We start from the raw sequence: 19723 nt of genomic DNA on the forward strand, positions 1-19723 counted from the left end.
TAGTTAGTAACACAAATGAGCTCATGCATTTCCTCAAACATATGGTGTGAGATACTAGAGACAAGGTTGGTGGAGTAAAAATCTGTCTCAAAGTTCACTTTAGGGATACTACCATCAGAAACCTCTTGAGTAGGATTCTGAGAAGTTAAGTCTTCAGATAATGGGGTTTGAGGCTCAACCTCTGCTGTTGCCTGGAATCCCATATTAACTGCATAAATTACCTCAGCTGTGAATTGATGTGATGCTTCTAATGAAACCTCAGTGTTGGAATGAGGTCCAATGACCAGTGTAGTAGCATATGACCAATCAACAGTGTCACTCACAGTGTGTTCAGATCTGATTCTGGTATGATTCTCAACCATGGATGTCTCAATTAGATTTACCCCTAACTCTATAAAAACAAACTCAGATTTGGTAGCACAACAATGAGATTTGAATTCTGTCTTGAATTCCTCACAAGTATGAAACTGTGGTAGCAAGTTGCTGAACCAGGATAGAGCATTTGTGGCATCACATTTCAGTTCTTTATTTGTAGAATACTTGGCAACAGTTGGCAACAAAGTAGGACCTAGGTAACTCAACCTTGAATCTCCAAAAATACATTTAGAGAAGTCACCATGGGATAGAGAAAAAACAGCATTGTAAATACCAGGATCAAAGGAAGTAATAATGAAGCCAAGTAAAGCCGGTAGAGAAGTTTCAACAATTATAGATGCCAGGACCAATGAATCAAGTTGAGGAGTCCCAAGCATGATGAAATGCATTAGAAATTTTTCAATGTTAACCTGCTGCTCTTCATAATTCCTCTCAGAGCTGTTGTCAAACACATGGTGGAAAATACCAGGATCAAATAGCTTATGAGCAATATCTAGTAGATCAGGTTTAGCAAGTACGAATGTAGGAAGGGATTTAAGCATTTTCCAAGCAACAAGGCTAGAATTCAAAAATTGGATTGGCAACTTTTCAATATGACCAGTAACATGCTTTTCAATAGAATCCCCAACAGTTTCCTGCATAAGCTCTTTCTCAAGCAATGCCTCAAACACTTGGTGGCTTAATATGAAATGTTCATCCACACATTTAGTCAAGCCCCCATATGCTAGCTTAGGAGTGTGAGTACAAATTCCAGGAGCAAAAGAGATTATGAACAAGCCTGATTTAGTCAAGGACTTAAATAACAGAGAGTTAAGAACATAAGTAGAGCCAACTTGTTTCTCATGATCTTCCAACTCATGCAATTTGTCAAATAGGTTTCTCTCATGCATTTTAGCAAACAGTTGGGGTACGGTTGTTGCCACTGCTGTCAGTGTGGGTAAAGGGATAATAGCATTTGGGCATGGAATAGATGCTAAGTGAGATCGTACCTCTAGTGAAATTTCTTCAGATATAACCTTAGGTACTACAGTAGAAGTAGCATCAGATTCCAATGTGAAAGCCTGGTTATATTCATCTTGAGACATGGCTTTTGCAGTAGCTTGTTCCTCTTCGACAATAACCTCTTGTACAACCACCATCGGCTCAATGATTCTCTCAGAGGAGCTTGTAGTTGGAACCACGTTTGCAGATTGGAACAGGTCGGTAAATGACTGTGCGGCAGAGGTCTTTGATCGGTTGCTTCCAGTTTTGTAGACAACACTATTTGTTATAAATTGCCACTTGAAGTCATCCCGGAATTTCTCCCATGAATCAATCTGATCTTGCATTACCTGAAACCATGTTAAAGCTTGTCCTCGCATGCACTGAGCAAGCAGTTGGAAACGGGTTTCCCATGGGTAGGGATTCTGAAGAAAGTATAATCCAACCTCCAATAGCCAAGAACTTGGGTTTGCTCCATCGAATGAGGGAAGTTTTGAGCTATCCTTGGTCTTGTGCGTCTGAACTCGTGAAATATGTGGGTTATGGTGTGGGTAATAATATGGAGTAGGTTGTGGGTTGTACTGGTTAATCTGGGGGTAAGGGTCTGTAACCGGTTGGGGGTAGTGTGAGTAATAGGGTGGGAAAGGTGAAGCATATTCAGAGTTTGGGTTTGGATGGGTGTAGTGGTATGGTTGGTAGTGGGTACTGTTTTGTGATACGTGGGAGAGGGAAAATGGATTGGGGTTGTAGGAATAGTGTGTGGCAGATTGGGTGTAGGAAGAGGTTTGGTAATGAGGATATGGTGGGGGTTGTGGTGGAATTGAAGGTTGCTTGTTGTGCTGGTAGGCAACTGGATATGTGAACCCAGAATCAGCAGAATGTTGCTCAGAAAATCCACCATTATGAAGCACCTCCGAGTGAAACGGTGCAAGATGAAAATCTGGAGAAAACATCACTGGATGTAACCGTGTGGGAAGCAAGAGATCAACCATGAAAGCACCAAATTGGTAGAGAGAAACTCTACCAAGTAAAATCAAATGAAGAAAACCAAAAGAAAACTAAGAAAAGAAGATAAAATAAAAGTTTGTCAATTTTCTTGTTAACATTTCACCATGGAAGCAATACAACTTATACTATCTATCCTCTTAAGGAATGAAAGGTGACCTTACATGTGGCACCATCCTAGGAAATAGAATATTCTAGATCATAAGGTATAATAAAATACTAGAACTATTAAACTAATATTCATAAAAGAGCAATATAATGAAACTAGCTATTTTTGGCCCAACTAATAGAAGTCCATTGAGGATGCAACCCTCTACCATTTTAGTCATAATTTTTTTGCTGTCCACAGGAGAGATATGCATATTTTGACCAAAAATTATTCGTATCAGTAAAGCAGAAAACTAAACCTCCCTGGCTTAATTAGACAGACTACAGGCATAACAAATTATGTCATGCACTCATGCCCCTAAATTATTCTCAATTAACATTTATAATCCCAGAAGGAAAATTATTCTAAATCAAACCATGCACCTTGACCAACGTATTAGGGACAAAAAATAAAACAGCACAATAAACCTTTGGCCATCATGGGTCCATGAATTTGAGGAGGAAATTCTTTCAATATTCTTCCTATTCAGGAATGCATGAACTCTCAGAAAATTGATGGCTAGAAAATTACATCTACAACTACAAGACTAGAATACAAAATAAGATAAAGCAGTTATTGCACCCCACTCCACCTAGCCCAGTCAACAAATTGTATGCCACCATACACATTGTTGGCAAAACGCACACCAACTGTGAAAGCCAGAGCAACTGGGGGAACCTGCTTTGTCAGTGGTGATGCTTCTACCATACGTTCGAGTCCATTGATGATCTGGTATCGCGTGTTGGAAGAAACAGCAAGAAAGACACCTACATGGATGGAAGACAGGAGACAAATTAAATTTCAGGTGGGGATAAAATGCAGCATGTCAAGTTGTAAAATTAGGAGAAACCAAGAGAAAATATATAATGGGTACCATAAAGGCACAATAAATACAAAATATCCTAGAAATATCATGTTTCTCTGTTTACATGATTATGTTACCCAATAACCATAAATAAAAGATATTTTACGTATTTACAAGATATCTAACAAAGTTAATCTAAGATCAAGTACTGATCCAAAGCCAAAATCACCAAATCAAGCAACATTCCACATGAATTAAACGAAAGGAGAGGTTCTTTGATTTTTAGCAACAAATAGTTCACCGGTAACATTCATGTGATGTAATATCAGACATTTTTGGTGTTGGTCGGTGTCATTGAGTAAAACTCGCATGAGTGCTTCTGCTGTGGTTAGATAATAGATTTACACACATAAATATGATGTTGGCCTTTTTTTTTGCATGCGTGGGAAGGGATAGAGAGAATGGAAAATTCAGGTTTCCATAGAACAATAAAATAACTTATATCTCTAGATAGAAAGCAAAAAACATCAAAAATTTCTATAATTCCTTTCTCATTAGTCTCATACCTGCTAAAAAACTGCAAAGAAAGAATGCAAAAGTATAGTATGTCAAAAAATGCAAAAGTATAGTATGTCTAGTCTAGCTTCTAATATTGTCCACCACTCTATACTAAGTTAATAATTAGCCGTTCAAATAATGTGACCAGTGTTCAATAAATCAGTTTCAAACATTCATAATAAAACACAGATTTCAAAAACATTATAAAAAAATCTTGTACAAATATAGTTACGATTTATCATCTAATGATATGAGTATTTACAAGCAAGGGTGTAAATTTTGACCTCATAACTCTCTTCATAGCTATTGAATTGATATTACGCTTAAAATTGACAAAACATTCCTAATAACTCAAGGAAAACAAAGGCTGTTGGTTTCTAGAAGCATAAAGGAGCGGAGCTAGAAATCATGTCATAATTTTGTTTTTAGACAATAAACAATTGCATACCCCAAAGAGCAGCACTCTTCACAAGAGGTGGCACAGGTATGTCATCTTCGGATTTCTTTATGCTCCTGGTATACCGCAAGAGAAGAGAAATTAATCACTCAGAAAAAAAAGGATTCATATACCGCAAGCAGTTGAAGTATTGTTCAGTATGAGGAATGTTTTGTTAAACTTAACTTTGATACTATATAGCAATGTAAAAAAGTTTTACTTCTAACAAAAACCACCTGTTTAAAAATCTGCTCCTATAAATTTTTATGGTCAAGCATGGATTTTAAATTGCGATGTGCAACTGCAATTGCGGCCACAACATCAAGATTTTAGTGGACTCTATAACTACATTGTAAGTGCAACTATGGCCGAAACAGCCACATTTGTACGCAATTTGCAACATATGACAACAATAACTGCAGGTGCAATTTAAAACCTTGATGTCAAGTGAAAAACCTTAGTATCTACAATGATGTGGCCCTTTCTCATTAATTGATTTTGTAGATAGCTTAATATGGACAGTGGATCAAGTTTAAACTGACATTCATATCAATTACGTATTCACCCATTTACACCCAAAACAAATCCCAATGCTTTGAATACTTTTCAGTTATAAACAGGATCATCAATATATTGGAAGATCTAAGCGACCAATTGTCAGATATAAGATTAGGAAGGGTAAACTCTCTTTTAACACCAGGGGTTATGAGGAATGACAAGAAAATTACATTTGTGCACACAATCATGCAAACTATGTAAAACAAACTCCAAAGAAGAAACCATACCGCTTTGCAGTCATGATCATATTTGCTATGCCTTGGCCTACTATACCACATGCAAATCCAACACCTCCATACATTATACCCTGGAATTAAAATAATGGCCATTTAAATGAACAGAAAATGGAAACTTCCCATAATTTAGTTGACCAACAATAACACCACGTGGTCATTACCTTGTAGAAGTATGTTCCGAGTCTCTGCTGTACAGAAAATCTACATCCTGGTCTTTCTGCCTCAAATACACTGCACACAGAGAGTGGAATAGGAACTTAGATAAACGCTTCTCACGCACTTAAAACATGAGAAATCGGATTTCCATATCTTTAGGTTGACAATTGCTAACACATGAGAAACATAAAAAATATTGCCACAAAAACAAGGTCATGTTTAAAGTGTTAGCATGATGAATAACCTGCTGGGCAAAGCTGCATAAGCTTTCTGCATTTTACCGAGGACTCCTGCAGATATCGATGGTCTTCCAATTCGAGCATAGGGTGCCAACATACCTACTAGAGCAACATTAACAACCAATCCAACAAGAAGATCTGCAACATACAGCTCAAATTCTGCCCAAAAGTCTTTGCCTCTTGTTTTAACTTCGGCAAAAGTAGCACAGCAAGTATCAATGACGATCTGTATACCATCAGAGAAAAAATATTAAAATATTTTTCATCTATCAAAAATTACCCAGCTAGGCCAATATTGCATGAATGATTTTCCCAGATAGCAGACTGTAATCTTAAGTAGTGAGCAGTAAGCATTTAATGTCATATATTACAGAACAGTCAAAGAATTAAATAGCTTTAGACACTGAGGTTCTACTATTAATAATAGGAACAACAAAAATTAAGATTGCTATAAGACAAGCCCAGCAAACCTCTGTGCCAATTTTGAAAAGAAAAGCTGGATCAGCCAGCATTCGATTCCGGAGGACAGAGCATGATTTCATGGCAAATCCTAGCAGCCAACCAGATTCCTGAAATTAAAAAATAATATTATCAATATGAAGTCCGAGCTAATGGTCAATTTGTTTTACACAAGAGTTGGTCCGTAATCACTACACGAAAAAAGGGAAAATCAAGTGCATGAACATTTAAAAACTATACCTGCAAATCCAAATATCTAAGAAGAAGCAACTTGCGGATTCCCACACTCTTAGCAGCCTCCAACATATCTAAAGGAAGGGTAGCCCCACGAGCCTCGGTCTCTCTCAACACCTCATCATATTTCAGTATCGGCCCAAATTCCTCCTCTTCTTTGTCATTACCATCACCATCCCCGCCTCCTCCACCACCGCCATCTCTCACTCCTCCGTTTCCATAGCCCCCATTACCAACGCCGCTATCCAATACAACCCCATTACTACCAACTCTATCAGTTTTCGAATCTAGCTCACCATCCGAAATTTTATTCGTGACACTGTCACTGTCACCTACCCCTTTGGAAAATTCGACCGCGGTTACACCAGATTGTGATTCAACAGGCGGCTGCTGCGACATACTCATTATAAAAAATGTTTGTTTCTTTTGCCTAGACACACACAATCTATCACAAATAATTGGAAATACAGACTCCTTCATCATGACACCCCTGAAACTCAACCTACTGGAGTCTTGATTTCCCAGGTTCCTGGTAACAGTTTCTTTCCCTACATTGACAACGCGAGCCACCACAAAATTGGAAGAACAACCCGCCATTGTGCTAACAAAATTGCAAGTTCTCAGTCCACTAAACTACCCAGAAAAGCTATGAGCAGCTCAAACCAAACAGATCAAACCCCAAATCTGCAGGAGACACGGCAAATGCATGCGAGCGAGCTTGTAGGAGTGTTGCGAATATTAACTGAAGCAAGAAATTAATTAATTTTTTACATGAAAGTGAGTGAATCGAATCAGTCAGCTGAGAAAACAAATGAAAAGTGCAAAGTGACATAGAAAGGGAGGAAACTTACCTTGGTTGGGAAGTTGAGGGAAAAACTGTGAAGGGACAATGGGAAGGAGTTAGGGATTAAAGAGGAAGTGGGGTAGATGCGGCGAAGTGAGAATATTTTGCGGTTTCCCTACTTGTGGTGTTGTTGCAGTTTGGAATATATACATCTATAGTGTGACTGTGAGTGACATTTTTGTTTTTTTAGAACATTAACTAGTAAGTTACCCGTGCTATTGCATGGGTCGCTGTCCGGACCGCGATCAATTTAACTAAACAATTCATATTTAAAATTATTTAAATATAAAGATAAATTGCTTTTTTGAATAAAGCAATTACAATATATGTTTTAAAAATTATGCTGGAATTTTTAAAAAATTATTACTTTTGTTAGCATAGATATTTTCCCCATTGATTAATTAATTATTTATTTAAACATTAAAAAAATAATTTAATAGTTACGAATATAATTAAAATTATAATGAAATTGTTTATAGAATCATTGACAAATAATTATATATTAAAATTTAATGTAAATTAATATTGTATAATTGAAGATATAATTAATCTCTATATAATATAAAAATTTACTATGTAAGGTTTTTTCAAATTATAGGTTTTATTAGCATAGATATTTTTCCCCATAGATTAATGAAATTGTTTATTTTTTTGAAACTGAAATTTTTTGTTTAAACATTGAAAAATAATTTATTAGTTAACCATAATAATTTAAATGATAGTGAAATTAGTTATTTAAGATTTGAAAATTTATTTTTTAATAAAAGTTAATGTAAATTAGCTCCTAATTAGAAATGAAGATATAACTAATCACTATATAATATGAAAATTCATTATGTAAGAAATATCTAAAAAATATAATTTTTCTTAGCATAGATATATACCCCGTTGATTAATGAAATTAATTATTTAAACATTGAAAATTAATTAATTTAAATAATTTATTAGTTAACCAACATAATTTAAATTATAATGAAATTATATATATATACATTTTTCAACATTAATTTTATAATAAAATTTAAGTAGTTTAAATCTTTATGAATGAAGATATATCAATCTCGATATAATATAAAAATTTACCATGTAAGGATTTTGAAAATTATAATTTTTGTTAGCATAGATATTTTTCCCCTTGACTAATGAAATCGTTTATTACTTTATTTCAACATTTAAAAGTAATTTGTTTAAATAATATTTAGTTAACCAAAATATTTTAAATGATACTGAACTTTTTTTTTCAAAAAAATGACAATGAAATCATTTTTAAAATTACGTGGCTTGTTGGCAAAAGACGTGGGGTTAGAGTTTGAGGGAAATGATATTGATGCTATTCGGGGTTTGGAAAAGTTGTATGAGGATCATTTCGAGACTTGATTTTCGTTTGTTTCTCTCGGGCTTTGTTTTTTGCTTTTGTTCGGGTTGGGATTTTTTCGGCTTAGAGAGGTTTCTTTTGTTCGTCGGGTGTCTCTTTTATTGGGGTCTCTCGCCCCCTAAGAGCTTGTTCTTAGGGGTTTTTTTGTGGATAATAATATATAATCCTATATTTAAAAAAAATCATTTTTAAAAATTTATTGTTTCATTTAGCATATATATATATCTTCCCAATTGATTGAATAAATGATTTATTTGAAAAATGAAAAACATACTATTGAAATAATTTATTAGTTTTGTTTTGAAAAAAAAAAATATTAGTTATGAAACATAATTTAAATTGTAATGAAATATTTAATGATTGAAAAAAAAATTCAAAAAAATCTATTGTAAATTAACTTTATGTTAATCATGATGTATCTAATCTATATATAAAATAAGATTTCATTAAGTAAGATTGTTTTTTAAGAGAAAAAGTGTTTAGTCACTACTTCAATTCACTTTATTTTATTTTGCCCACTTTGTACAAAAGGCTTTTATTTTCCCAATTTGTACAAATTTATCAAAAAAAAATACAAATTTAAAATTACATGAGAGTTTCATACCAAATAGCGCAACTCCTAGAAAAATCACTATAAACCAGATAATACACAACTTTAACCAAGACGATAGGACTTGACTAAATAAATGGAATATTGCATTTAGAGTGATGGGCTGTATCAAAACAATATATGGAATGTAAAAATTAAAACTCAAACAACAAAATTAAGCATTTAAAGATGTTAAATGCTATACATAAGGTTGTAGCCTTTGCCTATAATAGGTCTTGTTTTACGAAAGCAAAGTGGTCAATCAACTGCTTTAATAGGTCTTGCCCAGTGATAAAAGTTAAGCTTAGTCTAACTTCTAGTGAAGACACATCTAAGGGTGTTAAAGCATAAATATTCCTGAGACCAAAGATAAAGCCACCTAGTCCAACAAAGAAAGCAAGTCAAAGAATATATCAGTAATAAATTACAACATAGATGAAAGCAATCCAGGCTGATTTTTCTCATCCTTGAAAATACTCTTACAACAAAACTACCCAACTAAAGTATATAAAAACAGTTTGAAATTTGTATAAAACTTTCAGTGGACAATTTACAAATGCTCTGAAGCCAGCAATTAGATAGTAACAGTATTCTTTGTATAAAAGTGTTGCAAATGTCATAGCTATAGTAGGTATATTTACCTAGAAACTTGTGAAAGAAATTGTTACAATTTAGACTTCAATTTGCAACTAAATAAGGTCACAAACTGTAACTATAATTGCTATTAAGAATAGGATGAAACTTGATCAATTATAGTGAAGAAATAGCAAGTAATTTAACTGGGTTAGGAAATAGAGAACCCTCTTTGAATTTGATATTCAACTCCATCATCTGCCACTTTGAAAACAACATAAGCTCCAAATCGTTTATTAACTTTGTTAAGAATTAAGATAAATCAATTAAATTCTCTCAATCTTTCAAGCATTACATTAAATAGTTGTTAAGATCGTTCTTGTCAAAGATAGTTTGAAATGTATCATAAGCACTTCAATCACAAAATGGTTAAATCTGGAAAGGATCACATCAATATACAGACATATGCACAAAATAGTGAGACTGAAGAAGCTTTGTCTGAAATAGGTCAAATCTGAAATAGAACAAAAAAAATCAAAGCTTTGTCTTCAAAATCTGATAGTACACAAAAAAGGTCAAAGCTTTGTTATCAAAGAAAGCAATAAGTCAAGACACAAAAGAAGAACGCAAAAGAAATAGCAGATCTAGCTAAAGATCTAACAGTTGTGCTGGAATATTGGATATCCATGGAAACAATTTATGAAAGAGGAATTGCAAACATACTCTTTTTTACGCTCTTTAACACACTCCTTACTATTGATATAGTTTATGAAAGTCAACATCTTTATCATGTCATTGACCACATGCCAAACATTTTGTTGAAATTTTTCAAAAATTTAATCATAATCATAAAGAGGGAAATGATTACATTTCCCCGTTTCTGAAGTCATATTTGTTAGTACTTAATAGAGGAAAAAAGAAGAATGGTGGCAGTAGAAAGCGAAAGAATGAGGAAGAACAACAACAGAGGAAGAACAAAAGAAAAATAGCAGGGAAAAAAATAAAAATCAAACCTTGATGTGTTACCTCTTATGGAGAAGACAGAGGAAGAACAACAACAGCTTGATTTTTGTTTTCCTGTCAAATGGTAAGCCTAATTTGAGAATGAGATAGATTACAGAGGAAGTAAAAATAAAAGCGTTGAAGCAAGCTACTTCAAACAAATGAGTGTAGAAGAGGAGCAGTGAAACATGATGAGAATGAGAGTATACTAAATTGGGAAGATGAACTCCACACCACAGCTCAAGGAAAAGAAAGGCAGAGAGAGAGAAGGAGGGAAATACAGAAATAGGAGTAGCAAGATTTGAGGGATTAGGACAATTTTGAATTTTGAAAAAGAAAGAAATGTGAAAAGCTAAAATGAGCGGGATTTTAAATTGTAGTAACTTTTTCAACTTTTTCTAAGTAAAGGAGAGCATGACACGTGGCCAGTAAGGTCTTCTTTTCTTAGAGTATATTGATTGATTATCTAGCTTTTTAAAGATTTTGTTATTTCCAAACATCCCCTGCTCTCTCTCTACAAACGTGACTTCTTTTAAAAAAAAACTAAATGACTAAATAATATTTTGAAATGTGTTATTATTTAGAATTTTATGAGATATATGTCAAAATATGAGGTGAATAAGACGTATGAACCACTTAAGCTAAAGTGATTTTACCCTCAAAGAAACAGATTTACATGCATTGCTATGAGGACATTTGCCCACACTAATTTTTTTTACCCAAGAACGAATCTACATGCATTGCTATTAGAGAGAAATCATTTGTACTAAATAATATTTTTGTATAAGAAAGGCACTTTTACAAGTCCACTAAGTAAATATGTTTAGGATCGGAATTGAAATTTTTTGTATATGATGAATAAATTTGAACTATGCATAGCTAGATACGTCATGGTATGACTAAAGCTCAGTGCGATTATGTCATTTAATGAAACAATTATGAGCCAAAACTAAATTCAGTTCTCTGGATGAAGAAACGATGGGTAAATGATTAGCCAAATTAAGGAACCATTTGGTAATAGCAAATTTATTCAACAACTAATGACATAATAATATACAATAATAGCGTAATAATGAGCAGATTATGATCAAGTGCTTACATAATACTAAGAAACTATAAAGGCAATTGGAAATTTATAAAAGGGAGGAGAAAAAAAAAAGTGAAGGTATCATCAATCTTCACTCACATATAGTTTATATGAGGACTAGGCTATGTGCCCTTATGGCTGAAACTCCAAAATTGATGGAGACAAGAATCCGTGCTAAGAAAGTTAGTATTGTTCGGAAGAAGTAGAGAGAAAATTGAATCATAAGTGCGAGTTGAATTAGAAGCATAGTTTGAACAAAAAAAAAGTGTGAACAAAAATGTAATATATGAAATCCACCAAGTCATCAATATTATGAAGATTATTCCCCATCGGAGGAGCAATCACCCATTGTGCAATGTGAGAGCCACAAGTTGACCAAGATTCTTCCCGTAAAGGCTTTGATGAGGAAGAAAAAGAATCATCTCAAAAAGAATTCACAGATTTCAAACCTTATATATCACTTGAACCTCTAGCTTTTGCAACAAAGCACTAATGAATAGCTCAAACATAGGACTGTATTTATTAGTAAGTGAAAGGATAATAATAAATTACACATCCATATAAAAAGATAAAATTCTTTGTTATTTTTTCTCTATTAACGAGAAGTATGCAATAACAATCTCAAACCTTATATCACTTGAACTAATATCAAGTGACACATTGAGGCATCATATTAACTAGAAATATTTTTTTTGGGTAGGTATATTAACTAGAAATATGGACAAATAAATATATATTTATAAAAAGATATTAAAATCTTTTTTCATAAGCTAAATTTGGGGGTATAGTACAAGACTACAAGTAGACTCAAGTCCGATTGAGTTCTATAATAATATCAAAGTGTATCTTAATTCTTAGATCAATTAGAGTTATCAACAAATGTCTTGTTATTGGGAGATATATAGTTGCTATTAGAGTGAAGGAGATATATAGTTGTTTCATTTTAACTTGAAATATGATCAAAATTATTCTCATAAAAATAGGACAAACCTCACTCTAAACTAAAAGAATAATGTTTGGTTCACAACTCAAATTAAAATCTTCAATTCACTTTGCATGTAGGGTCGATCATTCCATTTCTAATTTTTGTGAAAGTAGAAAAAAATAAAATATTTAGTAAATTGCGAGAGGTAAATAATTTGAGTCTTTTGTCCTGGACTGAAAATTTGTTCGAACAGTACTATAAGTACTATGGATAAAAAACCTACATAATTCACCAAAAGATACATTTATAACATAATATTATCATCTCTGTTACGGTCGGGCTATCGAACACGGAGTCAAAAGTGAATTACGAGTAAGACCAATTTGCGAATCAAGCGAGCTCCCCTTTCATGTAACAATGATGTCACGTATTAAAAATATAACAATACTTACTATCCATTATTCCATTATAATTACCAAAAGCAAAAAAGACATTCAGCATGGTCACAAATTAAAAAGAATAATAATTTCTTTTTAAAGCCATCATGTTTAAATATAAAGAAAAAGATCAGAGGATTCAACAATAACAACAAGTTGTCTGGGTGGTGTAGTCGGTTATCACGCTAGTCTCACACACTAGAGGTCCCCGGTTCGAACCCGGGCTCAGACATTTTTTGCTTTTTCCACTTTTTATTACGAAAAAGCCTTGAATAAAAAGCAGGACTCGTGTTCAGTTTCCTTTCATTCTTCTTTCCTTGCTGATACACCTTCCTTCTACTTCTACTTCTCCTTCTTCTACACAAGTCACAACCACACGCTTCCGTTCAATTCTTCCATTTTTTCTTTCAATCACCGCCGCAATACAACATCTCAGACGAGCGCGATTCTGAACGAGCGAGACAATAATGGATTGGGGGAACGTGACCGCAGAGGATCTGATCGACGCCCTCCGCGAGGTGGATTGGTCATCACCGCCGCGCCCTCTCTCCGAATTCTTCTCCCGATTCGCCCTCCCAAGATCTTCCTCCAAATGGAATAGCCGCCTCAAATGCAATCTCTACTAGTACCAACCAACCCCTTTCTCCCTTCCATTTTTTCGTTTCTTCAATCAAATCACAACAAATTTCATTTTTCTTTATTTTTCCTTAAGTATTGCATAAATTGGGGAATTACATGTTACTTTTTTTTTTACTTCTCTGAATTAATCACAGTAGAGAAATTTTAGGGTTTCAGAAATATTGATGATGGTTATGCTTATTGTATTTGCAGCTATCGGACCAACTATTTCATTTTGATTGTTTCGGTTCTCAGTAAGTGGACAATGCATCATTCCTACTATTTATTTATTCAGATTTTCGCATTCGATGATTGTGTGTGTGCCTACCTGTCTCTAAATGCCACCACGTTTTTGAAATTGCAGTATTGGGTTTTCTCCGGAGGCCGCTCGCTGTTCTGGCCGCGCTTCTTACTGCACTCAGCATCGCCTTTCTAAATGACAGGTAAGCCGACTGGCTGTTTTTCGTGTGCGGCTTTCAATTATTGGTTTTTGGAGTTTATTTGATTCTGCAAGATTTTGCTGCTAGTTAAGTGTGCAAGGTTTTGTATAAGTTTAGGACATAGGATTTTGCTTCCATTTTCATGTATCTTAATATGGCTTCTTTGCTTGTGTGACGAAAGTAAAAGTAACATATGCTTCAATTATATGGGCTGTTTTGGCATCTTAATTAAGCGAAGACCCTCAGGATCACATTATGGTAGTTTAATATGTTGAGTTGTGTCATCCTGTTTACTGCCTAGGTTGATGGGATACTTATGCTGATATGCTATATTTTTTTGGGGGGGGGGGGGGGTTGCTGTGTCAAGGAAATCTTGTGCTGTGCCTTTAGTTACATATTAATCTTGAAAAGTGCAGAGGAGTCTGTAAGAGGAATTAGGGATTAGGAAATTTTGCGTGTTTGGCTGGTGAGAAAGATAAGGTAGAAAAAAAAGCTCTGATTATCAAGGATGAGTTGTCAAATAAGAAATTGAGAAATAAGAGAAGGAATCCGTAACCTGGTGTTTGCATTGGTGGGTGTGTTTTTGCATGATAGAGGAAGAGAGGGGATGCATGTTACTGTGCAGGGGAAAATAAATGGGATTTTGACTTTTAAGTGGTGCTGTGTGTGGCACAAAAAGTTGTCCCGTGGTTACTTGAATAACAAATTTTCGGACTTTGGCATGTGCTTCTCTTTATGTTTTCCTATAGGAAATTGTTTTAATTAAACACGGAACAAATATTTTTTCCCGTCGAGTCCTTAAATTTTTACTTTTTAGCAAATAAAATGCATGACATTTAGTGTTCAGACGTTCAGTGTATCCTTATGTAGAAAAATATTCTCAGAAGTCTTCGGAAAAGTTGTATATGATTGCTTTCTAGTTGAACTTGACTTTGACTGCAGGACTACCCCCCCCCCCCCACCCACAATGTGCTTCTCTTTATGTTTTCCTATAGGAAATTGTTATTCAGTGTATCCTTATGTAGAAACAAGATTCTCAGAAGTCTTGGGAAAAGTTTTATATGATTGCTTTCTAGTTGAACTTGACTTTGACTGCAGGACTAACCCCAACACACACACGCATTGAATCCTGTCATAAAACTGAAATGATATGAATCACATGGTAGTTTTACTTCCAGCTTTAGATATGGCTTCTGCGATGCATGATTTGTGTGGAAGATTAATGATATGTTTTATTTTGAAAATGGCCAACATAGTTTTTTTTACCTTATTCTTATCATCTTATGGAAAATACATCATTTTTTTTAAAGGAATGAACAAATACATAGTCTGGAGCATGGAAAATAGGTAGTTTGATAGAAATTGATGAACTTTGGTCAAGTTTAGACCATGGACTACATACGTCTACTGGAACGCACCTTTGCTTGTGACTTATAAAATGGTAGTTTATGTTCTCTAGTACTCCACTGTTGTATTCAGAAGTGCAAATTGGCTTTGTGAAATCATTTATTCCAGTGTTTTCAAATAGCAGATCTCACGGCGCTATAGCATAGCGCTCTGAGGGCTTACCGCTATTTTCCGCTCTGAGGGCTTGACATAGTGGATTTTTGGCTTTCCGCTATTTTCCGCTCTGTAATTAACAACACTGTTTATTTGAGGAAAAAATAACTCCAACAGGTTATGTTATGATGTGAATACATTTGGCTGCCAAAAGAGCTATGAGTATGAATTTAGTTGTTTATTATACTTAGGTGACATGGACTATTTGACAATTGTTTATTCCAGTAATACTTACATCAGGAGAATTTGTTAGTTATTTGAATAAATTTGGCACACAATCCATCAGTAGGATTCTGAGAAGTATTCATTTACTCTTTTCTGTTCTATTAGAATGAAACTGCAAACTTTTGTATATGTATTTCTTCAATCTATTTGGTATTAGGTGACATGGACTATTTGACAATTATTTATTCCAGTAAGACTTACCTCAGGAGAATTTGTTAATTATTTGAATAAATTTGGCACACAATCCATCCATCTATAGGATTCTGATAAGTATTCATTTACACTTTTCTGTTCCATTAGAATGAAAATGCAAACTTTTCTACATGTATTACTTCAATCTAATTGGTATTAGGTGACATGGACTATTTGACAATGATTTATTCCAGTAAGACTTACCTTAGGAGAATTTGTTAATTATTTGAACAAATTTGGCACACAATTCAGCAGTAGGATTCTGAGAAGTATTCATTTACTCTTTTCTATGTCATTAGAATGGAAATGCAAACTTTTCTATATGTATTGCTTCAATTTAATTGGTATTTTTTTGTGTGCAGTTTTGCAGGTACCTTTAGTGAGAAGGTTACAAGAACAGTTAGGCAGTTTTCACCGCATTTAGCTGCTAAGATGAGACCTCCTCTTACGTAAGTATGTTAGGTTGTTTTCATGTCTTCATATATTTGGACATTTCTGCATCTAAGGTTACAAGTGATTATTTATATCCCAGGCCTGTCATTCGTGGACGTCCTGCAGCTAAGAGAGCAATTTATATTTGTGGCCGGCCACGTTGGGTGTTTGTGTTGATATTTTCTTCTGGTAAATGTAGTCCTTGAAGCAAAAATTTCTTGCACAATAATAATTTGGGATGTTCTTTCAATCCTTGCTCCTTCCCAATTTTTGACGACAGTGCTACTTTTACCCCTATTTTGCAGCAAGTTTCATCCTTTGGTTTGTTTCTGCTGGTCTCCTTACTGTTTTATGGGCACTTGCTATTGGTCTTCTTGGTAAATTGCATACTGAGAAATTTTAATCTTAATATTGTTAGCATTTGTGTCCTTGATTTTTATGTTGATTTTCCTCACTCTTTTCAGCTACCATCCTGCATGCAAGCTTTAGAACACCTAACCTGAAAGCACGTTTAAACACATTCCGTGAAGAATTCCGTGCAGTATGGCGCAATTATAGTGAGCTGTAGCTTACAAAAAATTAGTTGGACTTGCATGTGAGTGCTTTCTGCCTTTGCATTTATATATATGCTTAGTAATTTTATGTTTATATCTCAAATTTGTAAATACGACTGTACCTTGAAGTGATTGAGAAGCAGATATGTATGTTATAGACATTGGATTTAAAGTTTAGCCTTTGAAGTTACATATTTTTATATTGTTGTATAATCACAGCTATTGTAAATAAATCTCACTCTTAGTTAATATGTGCTATCAAAACTTAGGTCCAACTCACATGATGCATAATGGAGGCCAATGTTCTTTTTTTTAAGGCTCTAAGCAATGCTTATACTAGATCAGAGAAATAACTGAAGCAGGGATACAAAGGAGTGGCTTGTTATGGAAAAAGTAAGAAAAGGATGTGTAGGAAATAATTTCCATTAGAGATTATGACCAATTGACAATGATCATGAGACAAGAGAGGTGCTGCCAATTTAGGAGTTATATTTTAAGAGTGGGAGGGGCAGGGGGAAGTTGAGTTGGAGGAGAGAGAAAATTGAAAAATAACAGAATGAGTGGAGAGGGGGATATATAAAGAAGGCTAGGAGGATGAAGGGGAGACAGAAAAGAAGCATGGTAGTGAGAGGTTGAGAGGGGTATGCCTTTCCTAAGGCCTGTAAGTGGGGTTCTCAGGGTTTATCTCTTTCAGTTGATAACATATCAATTCCTAAAGCTGATGTGTTGGGTTTGTACTCACCCAAAAATTACTCATCTATTGTACACTTATTCTTATAAATAGGAACGTTTGATCATGCAGATTTCCTTATTTTGCATCTCTTTGTTTCTGTCATTCTAACACTAATTGCAATATTGTTTTAGGTATTGCTGCTTTCTCGTGGGAGCAATTTCCTTTAATTGGAAAGGAATTTACTGGGGAAGGCTGCCAACTGTCCAAACCTATTGTAAATTTTCAGGAATATTGCTTGAAGTACACTGTTTTAATATCTAGAGGAAGCATTGGAATATTGATACATCCACATAGGAATTGTGACTAGTTGTCAAAATTCTTAATTGCTCAGAGAAATTGATGGAGATAGCACTTTCAATTTCTGTTGTTTCTTAGTTGTTGGTTTCCTTTATTTTGATATTGTGGTTGCTGTTCTGGTGAAGATTACAAAATAGTTGCTTGCCTTGTAGATGCATGCTTCTGAAACAGTTTATTTTAGTGAATATTGTATGTTGTTTCCTTATGTTGTGTGTATTCACGGGATCCTGTAAAACTGAGGACCATGTGTTTGATATCGACTCTTGCATTTTGCAAAACTGGCGGCTCTAGAAGGAGGCCCCTCTTCTGAATTTATGGCGAGGTTCATAAGGGAAAGAGGGATGCTCAATTAAATGGCCTACTCACGTCAAAAACGAGGTGGTTTTTTATAGTATGCATACTTCTTGAGAAGGTGATGTGAAAAAAGCGTGTTGTTTCAACTATATGAAGAGATGTTTGAAGGAAGGAGTAGGTTGTTGTGACCTAAGTGTGGCGCAAGGCACTTAAGCGTGTTCGTCCTCAATAAAAGCTAGAATTTTGATTTATTTATACTCCACTTTTTTTTCTATCTCGTGTCCATTCAGTTTTTTTTCTTCTTATTCCTCACTTCTTTATATTTCACATTATATTTTATATCTCCTATTTTTCTCTTGTTTCTTTTCTATCTCTTGGTTTAAGTGTGGATGAAGTGTAAAGACATACTCTTGGTTAAGTGTGGATGAATGTGAAAATAGACTTATTCTTAAAGTTACTTATAACAGTGAAACATGACTTTTGTTTTGGTCGAATGAAACATGACTCTGGATGGACATTTAACATCATGTTTGCTTTGACCAAAAAAAAAAACATCATGTTTGGATGTGAATGCGATATTGTGCTCGACATCCTCTTCAAAGTATATTAGTGCGAGCATCTTCAAAGTATATAAGTGGTGAGGATTAGTCACTGCTGCCGGCGGTAGATATCCCGTTCTCACAACTATAAGCATTAGAATAGACGAATCAATGAAGGTAATGCTGGTAATGCACTTCTCCATGTTATTCAAAATGTTCTACTAGTTAAGGGCTCAAACAAAATCTACTTAGCATAAGCCAATTATGTCATAGTGAACTCACTGTTTTCTTTGACAAAATCAAGTGTATTGTCACTAACAAATTGGTAAAGTAGTCTTCGAAGCTAAGAGAAAAGGAAATCTATATAAGATGAACTTGGAAGGCCTAACAAATCATAAATTAGCATGTCTAGTGTCCTCAGAGGATGACACGTGGGTTTGGCACAAGAAGCTAGGGCATGTCTCCTTAAAGACCATTACCAACATCATCAAACACGACCTGGTACGTGGTCTGCAAAGTTATCTTTCAAATTTTACGACACATGAGCTACTTGTCTTCAAGGAAAGCAATTAAAAAGTTCTTTTAAACCAAAGAATGTTGTCAGTACTTCCAAACCTTTGAAAATTTTACACATGGATTGTTTTTGTCCTACTAGAACAACTAGTCTCTCTGTCATCGATTTGCTATTGTTATTGTTTATGATTGCACAAGATTTACTTGGGTCTTGTACCTAAGTCACAAAGACGAAACTTTCGAAGCCTTATCAAAGTTTTGCAAAAGGGTGAAAAATGAGAAAGTTTATGGTATTGCAACCATC

The 19723-nt window shown here is 34.5% G+C and overlaps 2 protein-coding genes and 1 non-coding gene across 3 annotated transcripts; 2 read left to right on the plus strand and 1 right to left on the minus strand.

Annotated features, from left to right (window-relative positions):
* Nucleotides 1-3082: 3082 nt before the first annotated feature.
* Nucleotides 3083-6787, minus strand: LOC130719322 (protein RETICULATA, chloroplastic-like). The gene is made up of 7 exons (XM_057569945.1): nucleotides 6197-6787; nucleotides 5968-6066; nucleotides 5503-5723; nucleotides 5264-5333; nucleotides 5094-5173; nucleotides 4321-4385; nucleotides 3083-3276 (listed from the first exon to the last, which is right to left on the minus strand). The coding sequence occupies exons 1-7, from the start codon at nucleotides 6785-6787 to the stop codon at nucleotides 3083-3085; spliced, it is 1320 nt and encodes a 439-aa protein (XP_057425928.1).
* A 6393-nt stretch (nucleotides 6788-13180) lies between these two features.
* Nucleotides 13181-13254, plus strand: TRNAV-CAC (transfer RNA valine (anticodon CAC)). Its single transcript has one exon. It is a non-coding gene; the product is annotated as a tRNA-Val (tRNA).
* Nucleotides 13255-13321: 67 nt separating this feature from the next.
* On the plus strand, nucleotides 13322-18278 carry LOC130729265 (PRA1 family protein A1-like). Its single transcript, XM_057580952.1, has 8 exons — nucleotides 13322-13647; nucleotides 13854-13894; nucleotides 14005-14083; nucleotides 16420-16506; nucleotides 16590-16678; nucleotides 16795-16866; nucleotides 16954-17084; nucleotides 17908-18278. Exons 1-7 carry the CDS (start codon nucleotides 13490-13492, stop codon nucleotides 17055-17057), a joined length of 630 nt encoding a protein of 209 aa, XP_057436935.1. The 5' UTR covers nucleotides 13322-13489; the 3' UTR covers nucleotides 17058-17084; nucleotides 17908-18278.
* The last annotated feature ends 1445 nt before the right edge of the window (nucleotides 18279-19723 follow it).

This window comes from Lotus japonicus, chromosome 1 (assembly GCF_012489685.1).
Source record: "Lotus japonicus ecotype B-129 chromosome 1, LjGifu_v1.2".
Taxonomy (NCBI): domain Eukaryota; kingdom Viridiplantae; phylum Streptophyta; class Magnoliopsida; order Fabales; family Fabaceae; genus Lotus; species Lotus japonicus.

Coding starts and splice junctions, on each gene's coding strand:
- LOC130719322 (XM_057569945.1), bottom strand. CDS start 6,787: ATGGCGGGTTGTTCTTCCAATTTTGTGGTGGCTCGCGTTGTCAATGTA. Junction 6,067..6,196: donor TTAGATATTTGGATTTGCAG/GTATAGTTTTTA, acceptor TTTTAATTTCAG/GAATCTGGTTGGCTGCTAGG. Junction 4,386..5,093: donor ATGATCATGACTGCAAAGCG/GTATGGTTTCTT, acceptor GCGGTATACCAG/GAGCATAAAGAAATCCGAAG.
- LOC130729265 (XM_057580952.1), top strand. CDS start 13,490: ATGGATTGGGGGAACGTGACCGCAGAGGATCTGATCGACGCCCTCCGC. Junction 13,895..14,004: donor TTTGATTGTTTCGGTTCTCA/GTAAGTGGACAA, acceptor TTGAAATTGCAG/TATTGGGTTTTCTCCGGAGG. Junction 16,679..16,794: donor TGTGTTGATATTTTCTTCTG/GTAAATGTAGTC, acceptor CCTATTTTGCAG/CAAGTTTCATCCTTTGGTTT.